At 43.5% G+C, this 25,821-nt stretch overlaps 1 protein-coding gene across 3 annotated transcripts; it reads right to left on the bottom strand.

The window, feature by feature from the left end:
• Window positions 1–2,080: 2,080 nt before the first annotated feature.
• shdb (Src homology 2 domain containing transforming protein D, b) lies at window positions 2,081–25,816 on the bottom strand. 3 transcript variants are annotated; one of them, XM_056378293.1, is made up of 10 exons: window positions 25,682–25,816; window positions 25,414–25,456; window positions 22,962–23,074; window positions 22,099–22,480; window positions 19,991–20,141; window positions 17,077–17,298; window positions 9,466–9,543; window positions 8,500–8,674; window positions 6,508–6,627; window positions 2,081–3,679 (listed from the first exon to the last, which is right to left on the bottom strand). In XM_056378293.1, the coding sequence occupies exons 4-10, from the start codon at window positions 22,429–22,431 to the stop codon at window positions 3,493–3,495; spliced, it is 1,266 nt and encodes a 421-aa protein (XP_056234268.1). In that variant the 5' UTR covers window positions 22,432–22,480; window positions 22,962–23,074; window positions 25,414–25,456; window positions 25,682–25,816; the 3' UTR covers window positions 2,081–3,492. The 3 variants fall into 3 exon arrangements, with proteins under 3 accessions (XP_056234268.1, XP_056234269.1, XP_056234270.1); XM_056378294.1 differs by lacking the exon at window positions 25,414–25,456 and having other exon boundaries at window positions 25,682–25,788; XM_056378295.1 differs by lacking the exons at window positions 9,466–9,543; window positions 25,414–25,456; window positions 25,682–25,816 and having other exon boundaries at window positions 22,962–23,218.
• Window positions 25,817–25,821: the final 5 nt, after the last annotated feature.

Below are 25,821 nucleotides of genomic sequence, written 5' to 3'. Positions count from 1 at the left end.
CCACTCCAAATGGTTCTGCTACAAGACAATGCTTAATGGATGTTTTTCACGGGAGACATTTTGACTTGCCGTAGTAGGGGAAGATGGCACAGGTGCAACTAATAACATTAAGAATGGCTCTGCTCTATATAACTGTCCCAGTGAGCCATAACACTGCCCTGACTCAGGAAACCTGAGAAGCTAAATGGAACTCAGCCATCATCATTTCATTATTTACATCTAGGTTTTTACATTTATTAACGCAATTTTTCTTCTGCAAATATTGCGTCTATCAGTTGTACACCCCTTCACTTGCATGTATTTGTATCATGGCACTGTCTGGCTATGCACGTGTGTGTGTGTGCATGTTATGTGGTTTCCTAACATGTTCTTTGGCTCCGTGGTGATCACAGGTGTTCATTCCTCTGAGCCTGTCTGATGGATTAACAGCTGCCGTCACCACATTATCGTCGACACCCCCCTGATCTGACATTACACTCATTGTGATTCTGATATGACAGCTGCATGCATGCATATATATATATATATACACACACACACACACACACACACACACCATTGTACACCTGTCTTTGTGGGGACCCATCATTGATAAAATGTATTCTCTAGCCCCTTACTTTAACCTTAACCATCATAACTGAAAGCCTGAGCCCAACCCTAATCCTACCCCTAACCTATACTTAATTCTAACCCTTATCCTAAAACCAAGTCGTAACCCTCAAACTGCCATTTTAAACTTGTGGGGTCCAGCATTTTGGTCCCCACAAAGCTGTCGGACCCCACAAGTATAGTAAACCAAGCCCACTCATATATACACAATTGAGCACATGGGAACACACAATTTAAACGCACCAAAATCATTGTATAATGTTGAGAGGACGGGGCCATTTGTTTCAACCTACGCAAATGTGACCATAAAAATATAGCTTTATATCAGGCATCCTTTAGTGTTATAGGAATTAGCTAATAGACATACTACAAACTCCCATAAGCTGAGACACAACGTAAGAGCCAGACAAGAGCCAGAGAAATGTGAGCGTGATATTTGTTTGATTTTTTACATGCTGCATTGCCACTGTCGTTATTATTCATATCCCTCCCCAGGGAACTTTGTTTGAAAAATGGGACTATATCAGCCCCCCTCTTCCATGTCATCATCTCTCTCTCTTACACTCACAAACACCCACATGCACACACATACACACACACACACTTGTTTGGAGCCTTGTTGGGGAAGTACAGCCAGGCAATGTTTCCCCCTCCTCCCTCCTGCTCCTTCCCCCTTCTCTCATATCCCTCATCTCCCTCCATCCCTTTTTTCCTCTTCCTTCACTTTTTTTTTTTTCTCTTCCTTCGCTCTTTCTCCCCAACAGAGAGTGATCCAGCTCGTCTCCTCTCTCCGTCACGCGGGTAATCAGCCTCTGCTTTTTCATTTGGCTCAGTAATGAAAGCAATCCCAGTGCTTTTCACTGCAGCGCAGCCCAAATAATGAGGGCTGCCTCACCCCTCCTGAGCCACACCTCACCCCCAGTCCTCACCCTCTCCCTCCCAACCCTGCTGTTAATGGATGGGGGAAAGCAAATGTGTGTGTGTGTGTGTGTGTGTGTGTGTTTGAGTATGTGAAGCACGCAATCATGCCAAGTCCTTTTTGCCTCTTTTTCTTCCTTATGAGCTGCAAATGAGTCTATTGTATGAAATTTGATAAGCAATGCTTGTAATCAGAATATTTTGGGGGTGTTTTCCTTTGAATCAAACAAGTGGACAAAAGGATTTTTCATCTACATTAGTGGTTATTGAATGTGACCCTACAATACCGACCTATTTTGTGTGCACTCAGATTCCGTGGTTATGAGTTGAGAGCAGTTCAACAGTTATTTTCCCCTCTACATTTTTTTTTGATTAATTTTTAGAGGCTGAAAGAGGTAAAAAAAATCAATCAAATCAAAAATTCATCTCCAAACTGCTTGTGAGGGTCCTGGCCCTCCGGTTAGGAACCACTGATCTACATGAAGATCAACATATTGAACGCACTAGATAATCACTTGTTTTGAGTACAGATGAGATCCTTCAACACAGCAGGTAAATTATGCACCGTGTCATCTTTTACTATCAACAGAAAACGGCCATAACAATAATAATCAATGCTGCAGAGGCAATACAGACTTTTGGATTAAGAAACAATGATTTAAAATCATTTTTCCATTTGTCATTTCCAATGCTCAAAAATGTGTCTGGTAGAAATTGGCTCTAATCTAAAATCAGTTATTGCCACGTAACCCTGTAACCAGGCAGCAGACAATGAAAACCCATTCCAGATGGCAAGCGTGCAACTCAAATACAAACTCACCAACCAGAATGTAAGGACTTGGCCAGGAGAAAAGATCTGTGATGAAGAATGTAGGAAGTGTGAGAACGTGGCCAACGTTCACAGAGTTAAAGAGTTTGTTTGAGATTGTCCAGCGTCTCTTGATTAGCATCAGATGTAGCCTGCAGCTCAGCCTCCAAACTTATCCTTTCAGGGAAAAGACAGACAATGACGGCAGTGACAGGTTGCTTTTTTTTTTTTTTTTTTTTTTTTAAATAAATCCAGCATTGTCTACCAAATGCAATTTCGGCAACCAACAAGAGACACAGTTCAGCAAGGTCCAATACAACAGCAAGTACCGATACAACACAGCTTCTCTGTTGCTTACGATGAACAATCAACAAGTAGCGTGGAGATGTGTCAAGCAAATCCTCAACATACAGCAGCATGACAGCACAGAACAGACCGGGTGAAAATTAACAGGTGTGGTTTTCTGTAGAAAAGCATTTGAAATATCACTGTTGTTGGTAAAAACCTTTTATCTTCAAAAATAGCAGGGTTTTTTATTTTTTTTAGAACATTTACAAAAGGGTTTTCTGAGCCCTAAGGATGACAAAGGTTTCTCACCCTATACAGTACAATTCAATTTATTGATTCTGGTATAAACATGGAAAATCTGCAAAATATAACTTGCAAGGTTTTCACCTGACAACAGCAATATTGACCAGTGTTGATGAGGTGTTATTTTGTGGAACAGCAGTAATCTAATCTCAATCCTCTGCAGATCTTCTGTAAACTGGAGTTTGGTTCAGAACATACAGACTTCCTCCTGTCTCCAGTTCTACTAACTTACTCTGCACTTCAGTCAGCTGTGAGAGAAATGTAATAGGGAAAGGGAGAATTTCAGATGCCCTGACGTTATCCCCCTTGGTTCAGCAAGAAGATGAGAGAGAGGAGTTACAGCAAAGGTGGCCTAAAGTTCAGGTATTGCATTTCATGTGAATTGATCCCCCCGGATGTTAGAGACACTTGGCACAGGTACAACAGCAGTGGCGGGTGAGGACATTAGCCCTGTGGTGTGTTGAGTCATCAAAAGTAGTCCAGGAGAACACTGGCCCTCCGCTGGGAAGATCCCGTCAAACATTCAAGTTTTAAGTGTCCGAGCACAATGAAAGTGTCCGGGTCAGTCAGAGTGTCTGCACCAGCACAGGGAACAGCAGGGACAGGTGCTCAGCACCTCGGATCGGGAGTTTGTGTGTGGTGTAGAAGTTTATCACCTCTGGGATGGTGTCAAAGGGAGGGCTGTTCTGTCCCAGCACGTACTTGCCGTCTTTACACTTAGTGAACTTCATGTGCATGAAACCCTGGCAGCTCCTGTGAGGAGGTGAAAAAACAGGAAGAATGTTTTGTGAAAGGAGGAAGAAAACAGACTAATGACAGTGAAAGTGATCCAATATGAAAGAGAGAAAGAGATGTATAGGGGAGAAAAGGGGGATGACATGAAATGTGGGGCACATTAAACATTTTGTCACATAATGACATAGTGGAAATGACAGCCTGGATTTATGTTCACTTCTTCTTGCTGCATTTTGAGGACATGAGCCTAACCAAGATTTAACACCATGTCACAAATTAGGAAGGAAAAGACATTTTGATGGATGAATGGGTGGTGTAATAGTACATGGTGGGAAAGATAAAGCCTGAGTGAGTCAGAAAGAAAAAAGCACTGGACTGTGAAAGTGACAAGAGAACCACACCAGTGCCTCCCCTTTAAAAATCCAGGCAGCCACGACAAGACTTCCCCTTTAAGAGCCAGCCAGTCATGATGTACGACTAATTATAGAATCAGAGGGAAAGACAAGGGCTGAAACCGGTCACCATAATTGTCATTGTTCTAGTAAACCAAATTAAATTTTGAAGAGCCGTGAAACCAAAAACACGCTCTGTGACTACAAACAGCCAAACAACAGGCAGTTCATGATCATCCCACTTGTCTCCAGAGTGCTGAGAGACAGACGCGTCATCACATCAACGCTCAAGAGTTGACAGTGTGCTTTCATCCAGTCCTGTTTGTTTTGGGGGAATCTCTTTGTATCTCACGGTACGTTAGAACTTACCAGTGCTGTTTCATAAATATTAATGTTGGTTTAAATGTTGCAGACCTGTCTGTTTCGGTGCTGACTCACTTTGGAGTGTCTCTCCATTTTGTCTTCATTAAACAACATTTGTCATTCCTCCCATTGTTCACATTACCATGTAATCTTAAGGTGTGGTTCGCTTTTTCCAAGGAAAGATACTGGCACAAAGACAAAAACACCCAGATGTCGCATTGTTTCACAAAATTATCTGATCTGGGTTGGCATTACACAAAGATTCCTTTTCCAAATGTTATGCTGACTTCATGCCAGTGTGTCCTAAAACATCCTAAACCAATCTGGAACTAGTCACAACCACCCTAATAAATAATGGGGAAAACACTGGTTTATTATGACTTGGACCTAATTTTTCAGAGTTCTGGCTACCTTCTATATCTGTGTTGATAATAGTGGGATAAAAACACAATGAGTTGGTGCTTATCAGGCGATAAACCAGATTATCTAAACCACTGTGCTTGAAGGTAAAACCCAAAGGATTAAAGCGTCCGCTAACCTCGCTAAAAGGCTTTGCTCCATGCTGGCAGGACAATAACGTGTGGTACAAAAAAGAAGTGCACACTAGATTTTGCACACTCTATTTAACTATATAAGTACTCAGGCTATCATCGATTTTAAGGGATCCAACATAAAATGAATGTTCCCGATGCAAAACATGTGCATCTGCATGTGGACTACAAAAATGTTTACAATCTATGGGACAAAGTAACAGGAGACATTTAAACATGTGGAAAACGTCACATCAAATATGCTGGTAAGAATCTCACTGCTGTGTATAAACTGTGTATATGTACAACTGTGAAAAGTAAGGATGGCCAATGTAGGTCGAAGTCTTGAAACTGTGATAGGTGCTTATTAATTGTGGTCATGATTTTACCCTTTGCCTTTGTCTCTCTTTCTTTTACATTATTTCACAGTTACATTACATTTAGCTAACCAGGAGCTTTGTTTGAAATCAGAATGATAATCTGCTTGTGATTCTTACCCCGTCTGACTTCCTTTTTGTGTTCCCTGATCTCAGCAATTTACTTGGTAGGATGAAGACAATAAAAGGCTGTATCATTTTGAGCTGATTAAAAATCTGAGCTAACTCCTTTTAGACTGTGTGATGTTGTAGACTCTCTACTTCAGCGAAGGCCAGCTCCTCTTTCTAAACAACCAAAAGAATGCAAGGTTGATAAACATTATTGTCTGCAAACCTCACATGCACCAGCTGGGGAACCAGTGCTAGTGGTGACCTTGTTGCTTGAGCAAATGTGTGTCTGTGTGTGTGTGTGTGTGTGTGTGTGTGTGTGTGTGTGTGTGTGTGTGTGTCAAACCCACTCTACTCATGTAAATGAGTAATGCATGAGCTTGTTTATATGTCAGCACAACACAGTGACACTCTGTGCCTCCCCCTCCCCTCACTCTCTCCCCATTCTCTCCCTAATTCCCTTCTTGTGTGGCCCACAGAAGGTAATTCATATTCATTAGTGATTATGGGGAGGATGATGTGTGCAGTGAAGTGTGCTCTACCTGCCTGATTACCACTTAGAGGGCCCAATGGGGCCAAGGGGGAAGTCCGCAGAGAGGGGCCAAGGATGGGGTGAGGACAGAGGGTTGATGGGAGAGCAGTGTGAGGCCAGGACGATGGATCGTGGTAGTAATTACAAGGGAGAGATTTGACCAGATAAGCAGTATTGTGCCCTGCAAATGAGTATCGGGAATGGAATCAGTGTGGCAGTGATCTTGAGTGGGGGTGATGGTGGAGGGGAGGGAGGGAGAGAGAGAGAGAAGCAAGAGACAGATGGAGAGGTGTGGGAGACTGCAATATGAGATTGGTAGCTCAGGTGGCTTCACAGACACTTCACACACACTCCTCAGTCGCACGGCAGAAAATATGAGAAGTGTGCAATTAAATTGTAGCACTGAATATCCAAAGTGTTCAGGTCTCTCGTCACTTGATGTGGTAGATCATCTTGAGAGTGCGTATGTGTGTGCGTATGTGTGTGCGTATGTGTGTGCGTGTGTGTGTGTGTGTGTGTGTGTGTGTGTGTGTCCGAATCCTACCGTAGAGACAGGGAGTAGTCGGAGCGGTTGTTCTGACTGTTCCTCACCAGGTAGCTACACTCTTTACACAGGGTTAGCAGCGACTCTGCCTCAGAACGAGACAGTGATCCGTGGTACCATCTGAAAACACACACACAAACACATAATAAGTTGTGGTAAAAGTGGTGACGTGAAGTGTGATTCCAACATATTCCTACATCTATTGCTGTTGGATGCCGACATGTTATCAATTTGATTCCACAAGATGATTAATATAAAAATACATTTCAAGATTTGCCCTCCACAGTGTAACAGTGATGATACAGAAGCATGAGTGTTTCTAATGTCTAATAGAAAACAATACAACAATGATATAATTCCAAACAAGGCCTCTATTTTCAAGGAAGTAAACTGTTGATTACATCATGGTGGAGTCTGTTATCACATTTGTGCTGGTCACGCATACTATAAATGCCATAGTCTTGAACATTAGACTTGAACACGAGCTCTGACGAGACACAGTGTCTAAAGCCATGCTAGCAGCTATGTGAAGCTGCAATTTGGCACAGCAGGGCTTTGAACTGAATACTAACATCAGCATGCTAACATGCTCACAATGACAAAGTAAACATGCTGATGTTTAGCAGATATAATGTGGTGGGAATGTCATTCATTTTCCAGGTATTTGGTCAAAGGATTTGACAAATTATAACTTTGGGTTAAGGGATCCTCACCGTTATTACAATTTCATCCAGAGGGGAACGAGGATGTCTGAACCAAATGTGATGGCAATCCATTCTCTAGTTGTGGAGATATTTCCGTATAGACCACAGTAGTGGACTGACCGTTAGACCAACATTGCCATTCCTAGAGCCACACAGCTAGTATTTCGCCGAGTAGTACCAAAGTATAATTAAAAGACAATCCTGTGACCACCACAGTCAGTGAGTAAGTATATTTTATCTGTCACAAAAATTAGCTATTCTTGGACATGACTTAGCCAAGTGTACTGAATGCTACAGGTTGACTGTTTAAAACAGAAGGAAACCACAAAGCCCAGAACAGCCCTTCAGAGATCATCAGGGAGTAATGGAGCATAAAAATCAACTACCATCCTCATGTGAATTTGTGCACATGTATGAGTACAACACTGTACATCATGTGTGTGTGCGTGCTTGTGCATGTGTGCTTAAGGGGTGTCATGTGCTCGGATTTCATTAGTAAAACAGCCATTTAAATGCACTGAAACAGCACATAAATCACACCAATGATGTCTGAAATTACAAGACCAAAGTAAATGTGTGTTTTTAATGTTCTGACTTAATTAGTTCTCATTCTAACCTTTCGCAGTTCTGTAAGCTCTGATGAACGCTGCTTAGCTGAAACACCAATGTTTCGAATGAATGCGTCCACACCATCAGAGCGGTGCAATAATATAGATTTTGGCTTTATTTGTGGACTGTACAGCCCCTGTGTCCCTGAAATATTCAAAATCACTTTTATAACAATGTATGATAAATGCATGTACATGACATCTGTGCAGAGACATTTATAGCCAACAGAGATTAATTGCACAGACTAATTGCATTTACATGCACAAATAATTGTATAACTCAGATTTGTTTGATGCATATAAACATCATAACTCAGAATAATGCCCTAGACAAGATGCCTGGCTTAATCGTATATTTCACCGATATGTGGACATCTTATTCATTACTCTACTTGGATCTTCAATCTTGCACAGCATCGTGAGTACATTTTGATGTCAGCTAGTGTCAACTGTATGACCTCTCTTATTACTGCTATTTTTCTTCTAAGACAGTGCAATTTCTTTATCCTGTATTATATTCGAGGTAATTAAATGAATGGCAACAGGGGCACTCAATCATTAACTCTCAAAGCATGTAAGCCTCTTAATCTGATTAAACCTTAAAGTGTGGCCTCCATTCAGATACTCAGCAAGTGATATATGTTTATGTAGCTGGGTTTAACAGAGGACTGCATACATACACCTGCTTCTCCAGAGGCAGTGTAGGGTCCACTCTCTCCCCCACCATCGAAAGGCCTTCCTGCGGCATTCGAAACTTCACCCCCCCACCTGCCAGCGGGCTGGACCTGGGCCCCGGAGGACGCAACCGCTCTGTGGGTGACGAGGAGCAGTCCCACTCTGCGCCGTCAAACTGCACTGTTGGCAGATGGGGACAGAAAAAGTGAGTCACAGTATTTACACAGTGATGTGATCAAAAGGGATTAAACCTCAAAGCCAGACTTGGGTAAACATCAAACATCCGGCCATTGCAAAACCACACATGCAGCAGAAGGACCTTTTGCACCAGAGGACAGCAGGTCCAGGTCTGACAGACTGCAGAATCATCAGCATCATCACAATTACCATCATCAACATATTTATGAGTCTCTGACGGCAGATAGAGGCATGAAGTTGGCGTCTTCTCTGTCTGGCTCTGGCGCGCACATCTTTCATTAGTCTAGATATTGACTATATTAACTCCATTCTGAAGCAAATTACACGCACAGACTCAAGTGTTATTTACCCCCTTTCTGTCTGGTTTTGGTGAAATCCAATTTACAGTACTTGTAATTAAACAGTAAGTGTGCCGCAGCTCTACTGAGCTTGCTGATATGAACAAGGCAGACATTCCAATTTACAGGGAGCTATTCAGGGATGATGCAAGGGGGTGAGGGGTGGGAAGGGGGGTTTGTAATAATAAGCTTCGGACCCAAAACCATAATGACTGCAACAGGCAGGGGCAGATGCAGGTGGTGCAGATGAAGGTGGCTGGGAGTTCAGGATGGAGGTAGAGACAGATGTAGGACAACAGCTTGGGTCATGGAGGTCAGCATGACTGCATATGTGTGTGTTTGAGGTGATAAAGGATGGTAAGGCAGGTGGGGGCTGGTGTGGGGTTGGGTGGGTCGGTGGGGGTGGGGTCGCTGGTGTTCGGGGTTGGAGGTCACCTTGCTCTCTGACGGGGGGCTCCTCCTCCAGCTGACCCACCGGGGCAGGCCAGGGCAACTCCGACAACTCCCTCATTTCTAATAGAGGGGGGAGAAGCGGGGAGGAGGCGAGAGAAAAAGGAGTGAGAAAACAGCAGATGGGTTTGAACAAAGTTAACCAAAGTGAAGATATGTGAGAGAGGCAGTGATGATACAGAAGTGAGACTGAACGCGGGTGCAAGATTTTAATATGAGGAGGAGAGAGTATATGAGAAGTGCGATGTGGAAGAGGTGAAAGACAGGGAAGCGCGGTGTGTGTGCAGATGACAGGGATGTGGTGACATGAAATGTGGTTAACTATACTTCCTGTCATGTAGAGAAGGAATATATACTTTACCTCCTGTCTCCTTGCTTCATCACACTTGTGGAAGAACATAATCTTAGTGTCTCAGATTCTATATTTACAGTAATTTATCACATGAGATAGGATGGAAGAAAGCGAAGAGGATAAGACAGACAGGACAGGAGAAGTTCAGAAGTTGCATTACTTATAGTGATCAAAACAAGTCCACTTTAAGGAATTGTCTCTTGGTAGTAGATGCAGTGAAAATAAAATGTGACTTCACGTGCAATGCATCCCACAGCGCGGTGTGACAGCAGAAGTGAGGAGTGTGGGGGCAGAATAATGCTCTATTCACTGTCCTACCTACAGTAGGAGAGCAGCAGAAGGTGCACTGTGAGACAGAACTGAAAATAGCTCATTATCTACCATGGAAGGCAACCATCTACTGTAACAGTCGTCACTGCAGCCTTACATACACAAGCACTGACACACGTACATTATGCGATTTGCCAGTCTCACACTATACATTCAGCTCCTGCTCACAGCGAAAAACGGATTACAAAACAAATAAAAGGAAAAGAGGGGTGACGTCTTAATGAGCCGACAAATCCAAAGACCCCCCAGACCCGCAACATCAAAGGCCATTTGAATGGGCGTTTTGAGAGAGACCCAGGCTGTACATACATGCCTCTCTCCCTCCCTAGTTAATTATTGAGCAGGCAGACACACTCCGCCACTTTCTCTGGCTCTCCATGAATTATTGATGCATGGCGCAGTACAATGGCCCCATCTGGAGCGGGCCGCACCTCCGCTGAAGCCAGGATTAAAGTGTAGCCTGGCATCCCTCAATGGAAGACATGCACGCAAACACACAGGTCCACAAATACACACATAGACACACACACTCTCTCTCTCTCACACACACACACACACACACACACACACACACACACACACACACACACACACCTGACACTCCGAAACACCATCACTGCCACACTCTGCTGCCTGTCCGCTCGCCACCACATCACATTTTACACCTCTAATTCTCAAGTAAAACTGAGAGAGACGCATGGAAAGAGGGAGGGGTGTAAATGAGCAGCACACAAAAACAAGTGAAGGGTGACAAGAATGGAGAGAGACAGGGTGGAAACAGCCAAGATAATTTATTAGAGATCAGAAATGTGCTCAGGCACATGAGCGAGAAATAAGCTCAGGTAGTGGCGTAGTGTAGACGGAGGAGAAAATTCCATCGAGATTCCTCTGCCTCAGTGTTTGTGGTAACTGTTTTCCCTCTTAAGACATTTTGTCTGCTACTCTTGAGTAAAAGAAGAAATTTATCAAAGAGGGTGGGATGATCTTATCCCATTTGCAGATTTGTCTTCATTTTAAAAGGAAACAGTCTATGAACTGTGCATCCAAACAGATGTTTCGAACAGCACACTCTTCGACAGTTTCATCCATTTCATTTTTCTTGATAGACTCATGATATATTGAAATGAGCCAGGTCATTCAACTACATGAATTTCAAACCCTGGTCTGGACACCAGTCACTTTCCCAACGAGCTGTAAATCAATTCCAGATATGTCGCTACTTATTTCAAAGATCTCATTCATTAACAGTCTTTTTTCCATGTTGTTACCTTAAGTGAATTATTCCACTATCTGAGAATATATGAGACCTGTATTAACACACTGTTTTCACATAGATTCATATTAAAATCACGTGTTTCCTCTGATTTGGGGGGGACTCCTCCTAAATCTGCAGACTCTAACCAGCTACACAGGACTATTGTGTTTCTATCACACACACACGCAAACCTTGTCTGAGCTCCTCACTCTGATAACAAAAGGTTGAATACCAAGCTAACACACACACACACGCACGCACGCACACACACACACACACACACACACACACACACACACACACACACACACGCACACATTCACACACACCATGTCACTCATTTACTAACAGGGAACATCTGGCTTCCATTCTCTTCTAACAGGAACCTGTGGATCTGCCATACATAGTAGGCTGTTAGTGCTCTGCTTTATTTGCCAAAACAAGACAATGAGACACACTAAATGGTTTATGAATAAAGGCACAGTCACATCTGCGCTACTCGTGATTTGTACTTTTATGCTGTATGTGTTTTTTATTTATTCGGTTATATCGGTTCTGTCTCCCATATGAACCCAAGGGATGAAACAGGTGACAGCAATTCAGTAATTTGTGGTTTCATGTGCCTGGTGCCTCAACTACCTGCTAACAGTTACCAGAAATTATCTGAGGGGGAAGGAATGGCCAGATCAAGTTTTCCTTTCTGTGTTGCACAGAGCACTCGTTGCCTTAGGTGACGGATAACTGTCTTTTCAAGCACACCAGCTGTTTTCTGTGTCCTCGTAATAAAGGAGGAGAAGACAAAGACAATAGAGCAGCTTCATTAGGTCCATTAATGAAGACATCTGTTTTTCAAACAGCCCTGGCATCTTGTCTTTTCTCCTCACACAAAAGACCTTCTGCTGGGCAAAAATGGCCCCCATAAGGAAAGACAATTAACACCTCATGCCATTATGCCAGGGCAGGGAAAAAAAATGCATTCACACAAGTTCCTTTTTCATATTAAAGATCCACACCTGTGCATCCATTCTCCAGAAATTCATTACACTTTTCCCCCTGTGGCTTCATTCCGCTCTCCCTGTCTTTCTCTCTGTATTGAACATTCCTCTTTCTTCATTTCCCTCTTTTCACCTACCATCTCTCTAAGTGGGGCATTATCTCTCTTTCCATATTCCTCTGCTCCTCTCCTCTCTTGCCCTACTCTACTTTCATCATCTCTCTCCCCATCTCGGTGAGAGAGAATCACGAAGGAAATGCCTTTTCATTAATGTCAGTAAAGGTTCACGCTGAAGGAGAAAGAAAATCAGTGAAGAGGGAAGGCGCAAGAGAGAGAGAGAGAGGAAGGGTGACAAAAAGAAGGAGGCAGGAGTGAGAGAGAGAGAGAGAGCAAGATAAGAGTCTTTCCACTGTGCCAGTAAATTGATGAAGAGACTGGTCAGATGCCCCCGGGGCCTGCTTAGAGCAACAGAGAGCAGCATCACACCAGAAATTGAAATCTCGTTTTTGTTAGTCTGCATGTTCGTATACACGCAAACATACATTTGTAAGCTCCTAAAGGAGACATGCACACACTCAGAATAGCCCAGGAAACCTTGTCCTGTCCTGTCAGAGCACATGCTTCCAGACACAGCAAAAACACACGCCGACCGCCTGTCAAGATGTCTTTGCAAGCTTTGCTAAACAGAGCTTTTGCTTCGGTATTCATTAACACTTTAAAGCACCCTTCAGCATCTTGCCAACAGTGCTATTTCTTCAGGAATGAATAAGGCAATCTAATTCTCTAGATGCCTTTTGAAATATATGTTTAATTTTGCATGTATGTATATCTTCCGTTATGATAATGTCACATGTCCTCATTCCTCAGTTTAGCATCTCATTTGCTGATACTACAGTCACAGTCATGCTAACAGCTCTGTGAGGCTAATAACGCTGTGAGCTAAATGCTAATGCCAGCATGCTAGCAATGACAATACTGACATCCTAAGTTTAACAGGTTTAAGGTTTACCATGTTCAGCATCTCAGCATGTTAACATGTGCCAGTTAGTACTAAACATAAAAGCACAGCTCAGGCTGATGGGAATGTTGTTAGTTATGCATTAATCAAAGCATTGGACAAATTAAAACATTGACCTGATACTGTACTTCATGAAAAGTTAAGGATCACCAGGGTGATTACAATATATGCAGCGTTTTCTTTTGCTGCAAAGAGTTTACCTAAGCCTGCACCTAAACTTTTCCCCACCCTCTTATTTCTAGGACACACACGTGGATAGTCAGGAGCTTCCCTCTACAGTCCCATGTCATTCACTGTTTCCTAATGAGCAACTGCACTGAAATAAGTGGAAGATAAGTGCTTTGCAAACTGGCACCATAATAGCAATTGCCAGGGGCGGCAATGTTATTCATTCACCTTCCCCATCCACATTTCCAGCTGATTTGTGTCTCTATCATCATGTGTCCACTCCTCCAGTGTTCGGCCATCATCTGACTCAAGACGAGTGGCTCAAAGCTCCTTTAGTGGACTATAAAACTTAAAAAAAAAAAACAGAAATACCTAAAACACCCATTCATCTGTTCATTAGCTGTGGCCATCCGAGAGTTAATGAGATGGTGCCTTTCATTAGCTCACTAATTGGTGGTGAATGGCTGCAGGGCCAATCTCTCACTACTGGACTGTCTATTGACTTCCAGGAATTAATGACTGCTGTAATTTGAGCTGGACGGTGGTGACTGGTGACAGCTTTCTAACGTTGTAATTAAAACCCACCGGACTGAGAGAGGCCTGTCACGTCCGACCCCTCAGGCACCCTCAAACAGCTGGCTGAAGTGGACCCACTATTCATATCCAATGGAAAATAAATAAAATGCTTCGGAGGCGTCCTTATGTTTGCCATTTGAAAAATAGCCGCATGCAACATTCACTCGATTACATTTCAGCATGGATAATCTGTGAAAATCAGAATCAGAGAGATTCTGTTCAGAAGTGCTTGCATAACTGCAATGCACGCAAATCCAGATACAATATGCTCCAGCAGTCCTCCCTAACCCTCCCCACTCCGCAACATCTACACACTCATTTGTGCCAACATGCATACAACCTCTTCTCACCCTTGAATTAGGAGCCTAGTGATAATCACAGCTGGAAAAACCTATCTGAGGAATACACATGTGTGTGTATGTGCATGCGCCTCTGTGGAGGTGATGATGAGGGGCTGCTGGCAGATCGTGATGCCCCCCCCCCCCTTTGCCCCCCGTAGCGGGTTATCTGAGTGAGTGTGTCACATCCGTAGGGAGGGAGGGCTGCGGGGACAGCCCTGTCACTGCTGCTGTGCTGGTGTGTATATGTGTGAGAGAGTGTGCCTGTGTTAGCGGATGACTGATTGCACCCTGCTACAATGGCCCTGACTCCCCCTCCCCTCCGTTCGCCTTACCTCGCCACAGCCCCCGACCATTAATTCTCCTCAACGCCCCTCCCCTCTGAAGCACAGGGTCTCCACAAACATCCATTGAGCTGCCACCAAACATACCATAATCTCGGACACCCGTTTGTAGTTCTCTACAGCTAGCTTTCTCTACAGCCTCTCTATCCATTTTCCATATCTCTGTCTCTCAAACCTCCTCTTCATCTCTTTTTTTTTTCCACAGTCCATCTTTTCCATCTCTCTCTTTTTCTGCTCTGTCCTTGTCCTCCCCATCTCTCCCCTCCCTCTCATGTGGGCCGTGCCTAGCAACGGCGAAAGGGTCTGGGAATATGGATTAAATGTGAGAATGGAAAATACTGTTTGTGTGTTTACACTTCAGTGCTTTGGTCTGCTCAGACAGACAGCACGCCAGCTCAAAGTGCTGACTCCAAATGGAAAAAACAAGGGGTCAGACAACTCGAGTCTCACAAGCGTTTTCCTCCACTGCGTTCTCTAATGGTGCTGTAAGCGCTCCTCTGCAGGACTGCATACTGTATGTGGCACCAAGAGGAAAAAGCTCGAAAACAACAGATAAAGCAGGAATGGGTGCTAAGTAGGTGAGAGGTGATATTGGCTTTTAAATTAACCGTTATGCACCTCCTCTTGAAACTTTACTCTCAAATAAGCAACGGTGTCTCTTTGATGCTCCTCTGGCTAACGCGATTCGAGCACGGACATGGTGTGAATGGATATGCCTGCGTGTGTGTATGTGTGTGTGGATTCATACAATTGTTTGCTGACCATGACTCTCTTATTAGCACTGGATCAGTCACGCACATGTAGGCATGTAATTAACTGAGAAGAAAGGAGGGGGCACACAAGAGGGGAAGAGAGGAGGAGGACGGGAATGGAAGGGAGTGCACATGAGGCAAGGTTGATTTATTATCCCATCACCTTGACCTTGGTGACTTAGAGATGCAGCTCAATTAAGCTGACTTGGCCTGGCATGCCTTACACTGATCCACTCCTAAATGACTTATCAGTCTGCTTCTGTTTCTCTGCACCTCTCTGTACCTCTCTATCGCTCTCACTTCACTCTCTCCCTCCAATTATATTCAATATATGGAACATAACAGGATGGGATGTGAAGCACACTGTCAGTGCAACTTTAAAAATACACTATGGCTAACTAGTTTTTTTAAACTATAAATTATTTTGAAAAAAAGATTGTCAAAGAATATTAACCTTGTTTTCTGTGCTCCTCCAATGCTTTTTATGACATCAACTGTATCTCTCTCACACCACACACAAGACATCACGATCATCTCAGAGGTTGTTGTGACTGCGGTTTTCCACATGTGTGAGAGCAAGAAATCAATCGTCACCAGAAGGTGTTTAGATTTAGTAAAAGAGACAGAAAGATATGTGTCATTTGAGCTGAGACTATGAAGGTCACAGCAGTCTACATTTCTTGCAAAAAAAAAAAAAAAAAAAAAAAAAAAAAAAAAAGGCTTTGGAGCTGTAATGATGAGGGGGCAGGCACCACATTAAAGGTCAAGACAGTTAGATGAGTCTTTCACAATGTAGTATCAGCAGCAGGGCTCTCTGTGTGCTCCTGGATGGCTTTTTAAAAATATTTTTTTTGCAGTTTTAACCATTTACACTAATTCTAATTGGTGATTAAAATATATTTTGCGCAACACCTTATTGTTTATTGTTTGGCACACAGAGGCTCCAGGAGATGTCCTCTTTACAGTAGGTGATAGAGATTCAGTGTTTAGATCAAAGACAACAGAAGATTGCCAGTCTGGGGGCTTTAAGCTAGACATTCAGTTAAAAATGCTTTTCCTGAATACTGATTAGTCTGCCAAAACTGTTTTCTGGCAAGCTCTGAGTATCGATTCAGCCTGGCAGCTTGAGGCCAGAAGAGCCAACAAAGCATGAGGAGTGGTTTAGACAATGATTTCTAAAATGTTTTCAGAAAATTCTTTTTCTGGACAGTTTTATCATTTTCCAGTTTGAAAAATCACAAGCAAAGACCAGCGACATTCCAGTATCACGGGGTAAAACTCCAATCAGGTGTAGGAACGGTTCATTGATGGAAAGCTTATCGATAATCTATAGTACAGCTTCATGATTTGAGCCTTTTTAGACCACAATGACTGAACCAAATTTTGTGGATGGGCTTCAGTCAGACTATAATCCAAGGTTGTTTTTGTTGACTTTACTGCCCACATACCATCATAATGTTTCTGGTTACCTGCAAAAGCTTTGGAGATATGGTCCTTTTTCCATTCCCAGGGTTGGTCATACTCATCGGCTGGTCTCTCATCATCTTGCGGCAGCCTGCTGCTCTCCTTGCCCTCTTCCTGAGGTTCTCCATACATCATGCCCAGACGCTGGCCTCGCTCATCTTCATAGGGGGTGTCGTAGAGCTGCACCCCGCCACGCACCCGTCCTCCTCCTGGGCCACGCTGCAGCTCTGTTATACCATATGCGAAACGACATAAACTTAAACACATGCAAGCAGACATTCAGAGATTTGTCTTATGTGCCCCATTTATCGACTCTGCAAGAAATCAGATAATATTAAGAAATAATATTTACCAGCAGGTTCCCCTCAACACAACACTGATATTATTCTGCACTACAAAGTAAAACAAAGAGCCTGTTGAGCTCTGACATGACTAGAATTAGAGAAGTGAGACAAATGATGTTTGCACAGCTTGCCGTGGGCTCAGAATCTCATATGGGGGGGCTTAACGAGGCCTTGGGCTAGATGCTGAGTTGCAACACGGTTGAAAACCCACCCCCCTCCTCTCGTCCATCCTGAATCCCAGCAGCAATCTAGCGCGGCTCAAAACAACATCCATGGTCCCTTGTTAACATTTTCATCACTTTCTCAGTGGGTTCCAACCTAGAAATGCTTCTCAGCACCTGCAGCTGTTATACGGAGTCAAATATGGCCATGAGATAAAAGGCTTTAAGGTTATTGACGCAAGCTAGAGGATGAAATCTGATTTCAATAGGAGCCTCTGAGCCACAGCAGCAATAGAAGCAAAAGCAATCAGCAGTGGCGCTTTGTTGACCTCGAAAATGTGACCTTTAAAAACTAGGTGGTACAGATGAGGGAAAAAATGGGGGACAAATGAAGGAAGAGGCATCTTTTGTGTCCCCAGCCAGCAAAGTAGATGCACTCACATGAGAAGGGAACAGGACTAAATGGAGGGATTCACTGGTGAAAAGCAGAGAAAACTTTAACCTTCACACGACAAGACGCCGCTATTGGGCGGCCCTCTAGTCACCATGGCAACCGAGTGGAGACCCTGGGGAAAGTCCCTGAGGTTATGAAGAAGAGGGTGGAGGGGAAATGGAGAGAGAGGAGGAGCAAGGCAAGGGAGGAGGGAAAGAGGAGGAGAAGATGTGGTGGGGTGAGGAGCAGGAGGAGAAGGAAGAGGAAAGGGAAGCGGCGGGGAAACAAGGGGAGGAGGAGGGCAACGGGAGAGAAGGACAAGGGAGGGAGGATGGGACGGGGTGATGGGGGTGGGTGTGTGGGGGGGTGTGGGTGTCTGTCAACGTTTGATGTAAAGTCATTGAGACAGAAGCACAGCGGGGCTGAATGCTGCTCTACCTGCGCTGGGAACCCGCAGTGTCAGCGGCAGCCTGGAGATGGAGAAGATGAAGGCGAAGCGATAAAAACAGGCGTGGAGGAAATAAAATGAGAAATTCATAGGTAACATGATGGAGGAAAACACAAGCGGGAAGGGGGGGGGGATCTAGCAATTTGCAAGAAAGGTGAAAAAGATACTGTAGAAGATTGAGGAGAATGACAACAGGGAGGGCTGGGGGTGTTTAGGCACACAGATGTGAGTCAGACCTATAAACCTTATCCCTATAACCATATAAGCCTTTATCCTCACAAAACGAAACTCAAGAATTATGACAGAGTTAAAACCACACCAGCTGGAGAGATGTAAGCATTAAAGATGTTTTTCCACCTAAAAGTACAGTCTGAAAAGCACACAGGTGTCTTTTCAGGACAGTCTTTGTGAAAGATAATTACTATTCCGATCTCACTGTCTTTGACGCTCTGCTGTGTTTTTTAATGAGCAAAAACAGACAGAGAGACAGACAGACAAAAGCAGGCAGACAGACAGCCCTGGAGTGACAGGCACAATTCAAAGTCAATGAAAGAGCTGTGACAATGCTTTGCCAAATGCTCTGCCATCACTGCTGTGAATCTAATTTCTCCGATGGCTCCATCCAGCTGCAGCGAGGTTTCTCCGTTTGGGCAGAAGGAAAGGATGCTCCATTCAGTTAAGCCTGAGATTATAGACTTCATTTGACCAGCAAAAAGGGGTAGCACAAGTGACAACAGAGAGTGAGCGGGACATAAAATTTGCTAAAGAACAAATGAGAGGGACAGCCAGACTCCCCTCAGGGCTGGGGAGAGCCCTCGAGATGAAGAGAGATAGAGAAATGGAGAAAGAGGAGGGGGAGGCTTTTACACTAAATGACTGGGACAGACCAGGGAGAGCGCAAGGGGAAGGGGCAGACAGAGATGTTATGGGAGGAGAGACAAATGGAAACCGATAGATGCGAGTTAGATGGTGTGGGAGAAAATAGCAAGGGAGGAGGGAGGGTTCGAGACTGGATAGGCATCTCCAAAGGGCAGACTCATCTGAGATGAACTAAAAGCACAGGGGAGTGGACAGTTACAACACTCTAGAGCAGAACTGCTGCCAACAATGAAGCAATTAAACAAGAAATACGGAGCAATCTTGCATTTAACACCAGTGTCCTTAGAACAGGAAAATATGGAAATAAAGACATATTATTCTATAAAGGCAGAAATACTTCATAACAGAGAGAAAGAAGAGTAATAAAGAATAGTAATGTCATTGAGAAATCGCTGACAGATTGTAGATAATACATGACTGATTTTTATGATGTGATCTGATTTAACCTTTGAGGATGTCCACTTAATCTCATATTATGACTACATGTGAAAATAACCGTCCAGGATAACTAAAAATGAGACACTGAAACACAAAAAGGAAGGGGTAAAAGGAGAGGGAACGGGGAAGGGAACTAAACCACCAGACCTCCCTTGAAAGTGGCTCACTGAAACACTGTAATACTGATAAGATACTGGGCAATAAGAGTCCTCTGACCTGTTATGACCCTCTGGGCCTCATACGGCTCCATGTAGCCGTTGTTCTCACAGGGAACAGGTCCGTGATCTGGCTCCGGCCGGTGGTCCATTCGAGCATCGAATGGGTCAGAATAATCCGTGTCCCCTGCCAGCGGAGCAGAGGGCACCACCTAAATAACAAAGCACACACACAAGAAGAATGACTTTTGCTACTGAACATTAACTTGGAGAGAAAGAATGCCCCTAGAATTTTTTTTGATTTTGTATAGAAATAAAAAAATACTTTAAATATGTTTTTGTCCTGCAGGCACATGTGCAAAAACAGCTAGAATCCCAATCATAGGCTATAATGAATTTCATCTAGCATTTCCTAAAAGCACCCGCTTTTGAATCTTTGAATTTGAATAAAAACATCCTGGGGCATGCATGTTTTCTGATAATTAGAAGAATTTGGTCTGTATGTATAAGTGCTTAAAAGGAAGTGTTGCACAGACAATAGCTCATCAAGACCCGAGATGGAGGGAGCAGCGCAGCACTTTTAAGAAGCAATCACATCATCAGTGAATGGCACATTAAATACGTGTTTGGTTACAGAAAAAAATGCTTTTTCAGTATCCTCAAGACACTAAAATTGCACCATTAGTGTGCAACATCACAATAACACACCACAGCGGTGTAGGCGCTACACAATGTTCTCTCTTTAAATCCTTGACGGAGGAACTATATTGTGTCTATGTTTTGTGGTCACATTAAAAGGAAAATGCAATACAGCAAGAAACCGTCCTGTCTGTGAGGATGATCCTCTTTTTTTTTTTGGGTGGAAGAAGAGAGTACAGAGGGAGCTGGTTGGTCGGTCGGGAGCATTTGTTCTTTTATGCAAGCACAGGAGGAAAACAGTGGTCAGCTGGCACACTGACAGCTACAAAGGCAGCCATATGGTCTGTCTGACACACACACACACACACACACACACACACACACACACACACACACACACACACACACACACACACACACACAAACACACATATGTGCACATTCCTACAAACACACAGACCCTTCGGCAAAGTGCTCTTGTCCTTTCGCGCTCTTCCTCTCTTACAAAGGAAATCACTCCAGCAAGGCTCGCTCCACAAATCCCTGCTAAACACGCACACCTCGCAAAATTACATCCTAATCCCATGTTGGTTCTGTAACAGGTTACCTATCGATGCACAGGAATCTGCAATGTTAATTAGAGGGCGGATGTTCCCACAGACCCTGGGAAATTAATGAGAGCAGGAGGAGAGTTGGGTAGAGAGGGGAGCTATTGACTTCAGTTAAGACTATTACTTCAATTCACTTCAGGCCTTTCACACTTGTAGCATTTTCCACGAGTGGAGTCGTGGATTTAGCGATGAAAAAAAACCCTGAAATACTCCTGAACTTACTCGGCATACGTGATCTGAATTAATGTGTGGACCAATTCCTTGTGAAGCATTTGCTTCTGCTCCGGTCGCTCTCTCAACATCTGTTTGCCCCCCCCCCCCCCCCTCACCCCCTCACAGCAGCCGTGTATGTTTTCTACAGCACAACACGCATAGTACATAGTCGGGAAGGCACTGCAGTCTCGATGACACAAACAGCACCAAAGCATAAATTATACCTCCCTGTGGCCCTTGACACATCAGCATACGGTGTACTGTATATGGCCCCTAAGGTGCTCATGTGGGGGTCTCTCTCAGCTTGCAAAACCAAACCCCATTTATTATTTATGGAAGGACATAAACTCAGGGGACTGTGACCCTCTCCAACTCAATGGTCCGCTCAAGCCATCAATAATTCTTTCTTCCATCTACAGTAGCAAATTTATGTGGCGCGTGGGATGTAATGTGATTAATGTAAACAATACATATTTGTGACAAACATTACCAGACACTTGCTTATGGAGTCTGATCAATAAAGCTGTCACTATGATGGAAATGAGATGAGAAAGAAGAGGGGCAGTGTTTTTTTTTGTTTGTTTTTTTTACCTTCCTTGCATCCCTCCTTCTCACTTCACAAGACATACCACTTAAACATTTAATCCATCATCCCTCACTTTTTGCTCTGAACACATAAAGGTTATGAAGAGGCTGAGGCTCTTACAGGCTCTTGTTGGTCCTCTAAAGAGATGGCACTGAGGAGGATCTTGGTGCGCCCCAGCTCCTGAGAGTCCACTTTGATCAGTCTGTGTTTAGGAGACTTCACATCCAGATTGGATGACTTCATGGGAGACCCATACACCGGTGTGGCAGGTTCAGAAGCCCCAGACTCGCCCCTGGACCTGTTCTCAGAGTCTTCATAGGGATCTTCAAAGTCCAGGTCCCTCTGGAGTCGGTACGCTTTGAGGATCTCGCTCTCGGTGTAGTCTGGTGTGGGTGGCTGTGGAGGCACCTTCCTGCTGCCAAAGCTCAAGTAGTCTTTCAGCCACTTGGCCATCTCAGCTCAGCTTCCAAACGTGCTGGTGTGTAGTGGAGAGAGCAGGAGGCTGCAGGAGAGCAGACAAAACAATGGGGTTACGGCAGACCCACAATCAATGTGCGTTTACATGCACTCAGGTGACATTAAACGGCACCAACAGCTGGGCTTTAAGCACTCCTTTTGTTTTACGCAGGGCGCAATAACGTCTGGCATCTGGACTTTGCCCAAAGGCTGCAATTACATTTCACACCCCTGCAATAAAATCCGACGTTAACACGCTGATAAAAAAAAGGGGAAGAGGAAAGACTGGAAGAGAATATTAAAAAGTAATGTGGAATCAAAGAAATCTAAAATGTATAAAATTCAATCTTATCTGCTTAGTTAACCAAAATCTAATCCAATAAATTCAGAATTAGGCAAAGACATGTTTAGAACATTAAATGCATTTTTTTTTAATTAAAACTAAAGATTTTTTTTCTTAAACTTCTCACCAAAACACTAGATTTAAATACCAGTGAGCTCTGTGCTGCTAAGGCACACTCACTTACCAATCCTATTCAGTCCTTCAGCCACTTTGGATGCTTTATTCCGCGTTTCTTCATGTCGATGACAATAAAACGACACCGAGAAGAGACAAAAACCTTCCACGCTTTTAATTCCCCTAAAAAAAAAAAAAGGACAAGAATAAAAAGGCAGCAGCTTTTCTGGAACAAAACAAGAGCGCTGATATCCAGCGGAGTTCTTCAACCCGCTGACGGCAAATGTGCGAGTGAAGAGAGCAACTACAGCTCCGGCGGAAAGTCAACCGAGCGATTAAAGGGGAGGTGCTTCATTCCCAGTGGACTATCCTCCTATTCCCTTTCGCAGTCAGCCGACCGTTCATTCATTGAAATATCTGCACATCTGCAACAAGAGATACTCCCTCTGTCAAAAGCACAGTCGCTGTATGGGGAAAACAAGTGAAGAACCGGCACTGGGGGTGGGGTGGGGGGTGGGGGGGTGTTACTATCAGCTCGCACGAATGTGCCCCAAAGATGTGCATTATTTATTGGCATGACATCACTAGAGAGTTTTTATGTTGTAGCATCAGTAAAGGTTTTTTTTTCTTTTACTATGACATTACTGTTTCCCTAAAAGCACATCAAACTGCAAAAAGCCTGAGAGTTGAACAAAACTGTTTTCTGCTCTTTCTCAAGGGATTTGGTGGAATAGGGAAATCCTGTCTCCCTCTGGGCAACATGAACACTGTAGTAAAGTTAAGACAGAGGTGGAGGCACAAAAACACTCCTTATCACATAGACAAGATGAAAAAAGTCACTGGAGCCTGTCAACTATGACCGAAAAATAAAGCATTTTGTTCAGTTTCATTCCTTTTGTTTCGTCCTTCTTGCTCTCTCTGAGTGTGTTTCATCCTCTTACAGATGTCCCATTATCCAAGGTCCAGGCTGGTAAATTGGATTATGTGCTACAGTGAGTAAGGCCCATCTAAGTCTGTTAAAAGACCGTAAATGCCTCTTTCTTTACGACACTCATGAGCTCACTTTCTCCCAGGGGTGGGAGACTATATGAGGTCATCGTGCTAGAATCCAACCCCACCACAACCATCAACAGTATCCCATCAAGACTTTCACATCTTCCTCCGCCTTCCTGCCTGGTCTGTCTGCACCTCTGTTAAGTACGGCTGAATCTATGTGTGTGTGTGTTTGTGCGCGCAAATTGCAAATATTGTATCTTTTAGGTCCCTGCAGTTCAATTTAAATTAGTTGCTGTGGTTAAGCAGTTAACTTGAAGACAGGATCAATTCCATGACAGCAGCCAATACAAAAGCCTGTCACATTTTTTTTTTCTTTTTACCACTGTTTAATGTCTCCTTCTCAGTTCACTAGTTCCCCCTTGAGAAAGGTTTTCAAAAATCTTTACAGAACAAGGTTGTGGGAACAACAAAATCTCAACATCATTATCATGTGGGAACATGATCAATATGTTGGTCTAAAGGTCTTATCTTCTGAGAACAAGATCTATTAATTCAGTAAGTTGATAGAGATCTTGTTGGCACAACACATGGACCTTGATACTTCAAGATAAATTGTTTGCACAATAGCTGGGGATGCTCTTCCCACATGGCCACTATTTCAAACAAGTTAGGATCTTTTTTCTCACATGACAAAAAAATTCCATCTTCCTCCCCCTTCCCTCTCTCGGCCATTCTTTTCTACCTTTGCATTTTTTGTCTCCTGTTGTCTCTGAATGTACCAGTAATCTTCCCTCTCTTCTCCCTCCTCTCAGCCAAACATTCCCCTTTTTCATCTGCACAATCGTCTCAGTCCAACACCTCCTCTGATCCCCCTACATGCCAGTAACATATTGAACATACATTTCATTTTTCTTTCCATCCTGGCCCGGGGTGAGAGCCAGAATTATATGGAAGAAAAGATTGAAACTGAGCAAGAAATGGAAAATAAGAGACAGAGAGACAGGCAAGCTGTCAGAGTCAGACTCATGGAGAGCACAGAGGGAGATGAGAGGAAAACTGAAAAAGAAAATTAGGGTCTCTTACAGAGAGAGATAATCACAGGCACAGTCATTGTGTTTTTTGATGCAAAATAAACTCTGTTGCGTAGAAGCCAGAAATTTAATTGAATCAAAGATAAACAAGAAGGCACAGTGGAATGGTTCAGATAATTAATAAGATTCCCTCATTATAAAGGGCTAAATATGGCTGTGACATTTTCTCTGAACTTCACGCTTCACTCAGATGTTGCTCTTTCCCGGCTCAATGGCATTGTTTATGAAATATGAAAAGGTATACAAACACGCTGTTCCTTCTGTAGCACATCAGCAGCTGTAGAGATTCATGTGCAAACTGACACACACTAACAAAGGTTATCTTTCAAAGCCACCAATTTTTCTTCTTGAGTATAATCATTTAATTAATGGGCTGGAAAAGAAGCTACACAACCTTGTAGGAATAAGTGACTTCCATAGTTTCAACTGCCTTACATTTACTGCCCTCATCTGATGGCTCATGTGTACTGCACGCCTCCTGAAATGACAACAGAGGCAGGTCTCAACTTCATAGTTTGTGAAAATGAAGTATTAGTATCGATTCATGGCCAAAAACCAGGCACTGTAGATGTACAGATGTGTTAATAGTGCCTCAGTAGAGTATACGTTTAATTAAATATATAAACTCAGTAGCACCCTAAATAGTAGAGTCACGCTTAGCTGGGTTAACCCTGCTCCCAAATATTTTTTATTTTTCACTCACCTCACATTTTCTTTAAAAGAATGAGCTTCCGGGTTCAGCTCCTCCAGTGTTGTCATTGGTTAAAATCGCCGTTTTACGTTTCAGTGATTGGCCAAAATATGCAAAACAAGGAACTTACCCTCAACAGCCCCCCTTGCCCC

This window comes from Seriola aureovittata, chromosome 6 (assembly GCF_021018895.1).
Source record: "Seriola aureovittata isolate HTS-2021-v1 ecotype China chromosome 6, ASM2101889v1, whole genome shotgun sequence".
Taxonomy (NCBI): Eukaryota; Metazoa; Chordata; class Actinopteri; order Carangiformes; family Carangidae; genus Seriola; species Seriola aureovittata.
The sequence above is the reverse complement of the archived record's forward strand: the minus strand, read 5'-3'. Positions and strand labels throughout refer to the sequence as shown.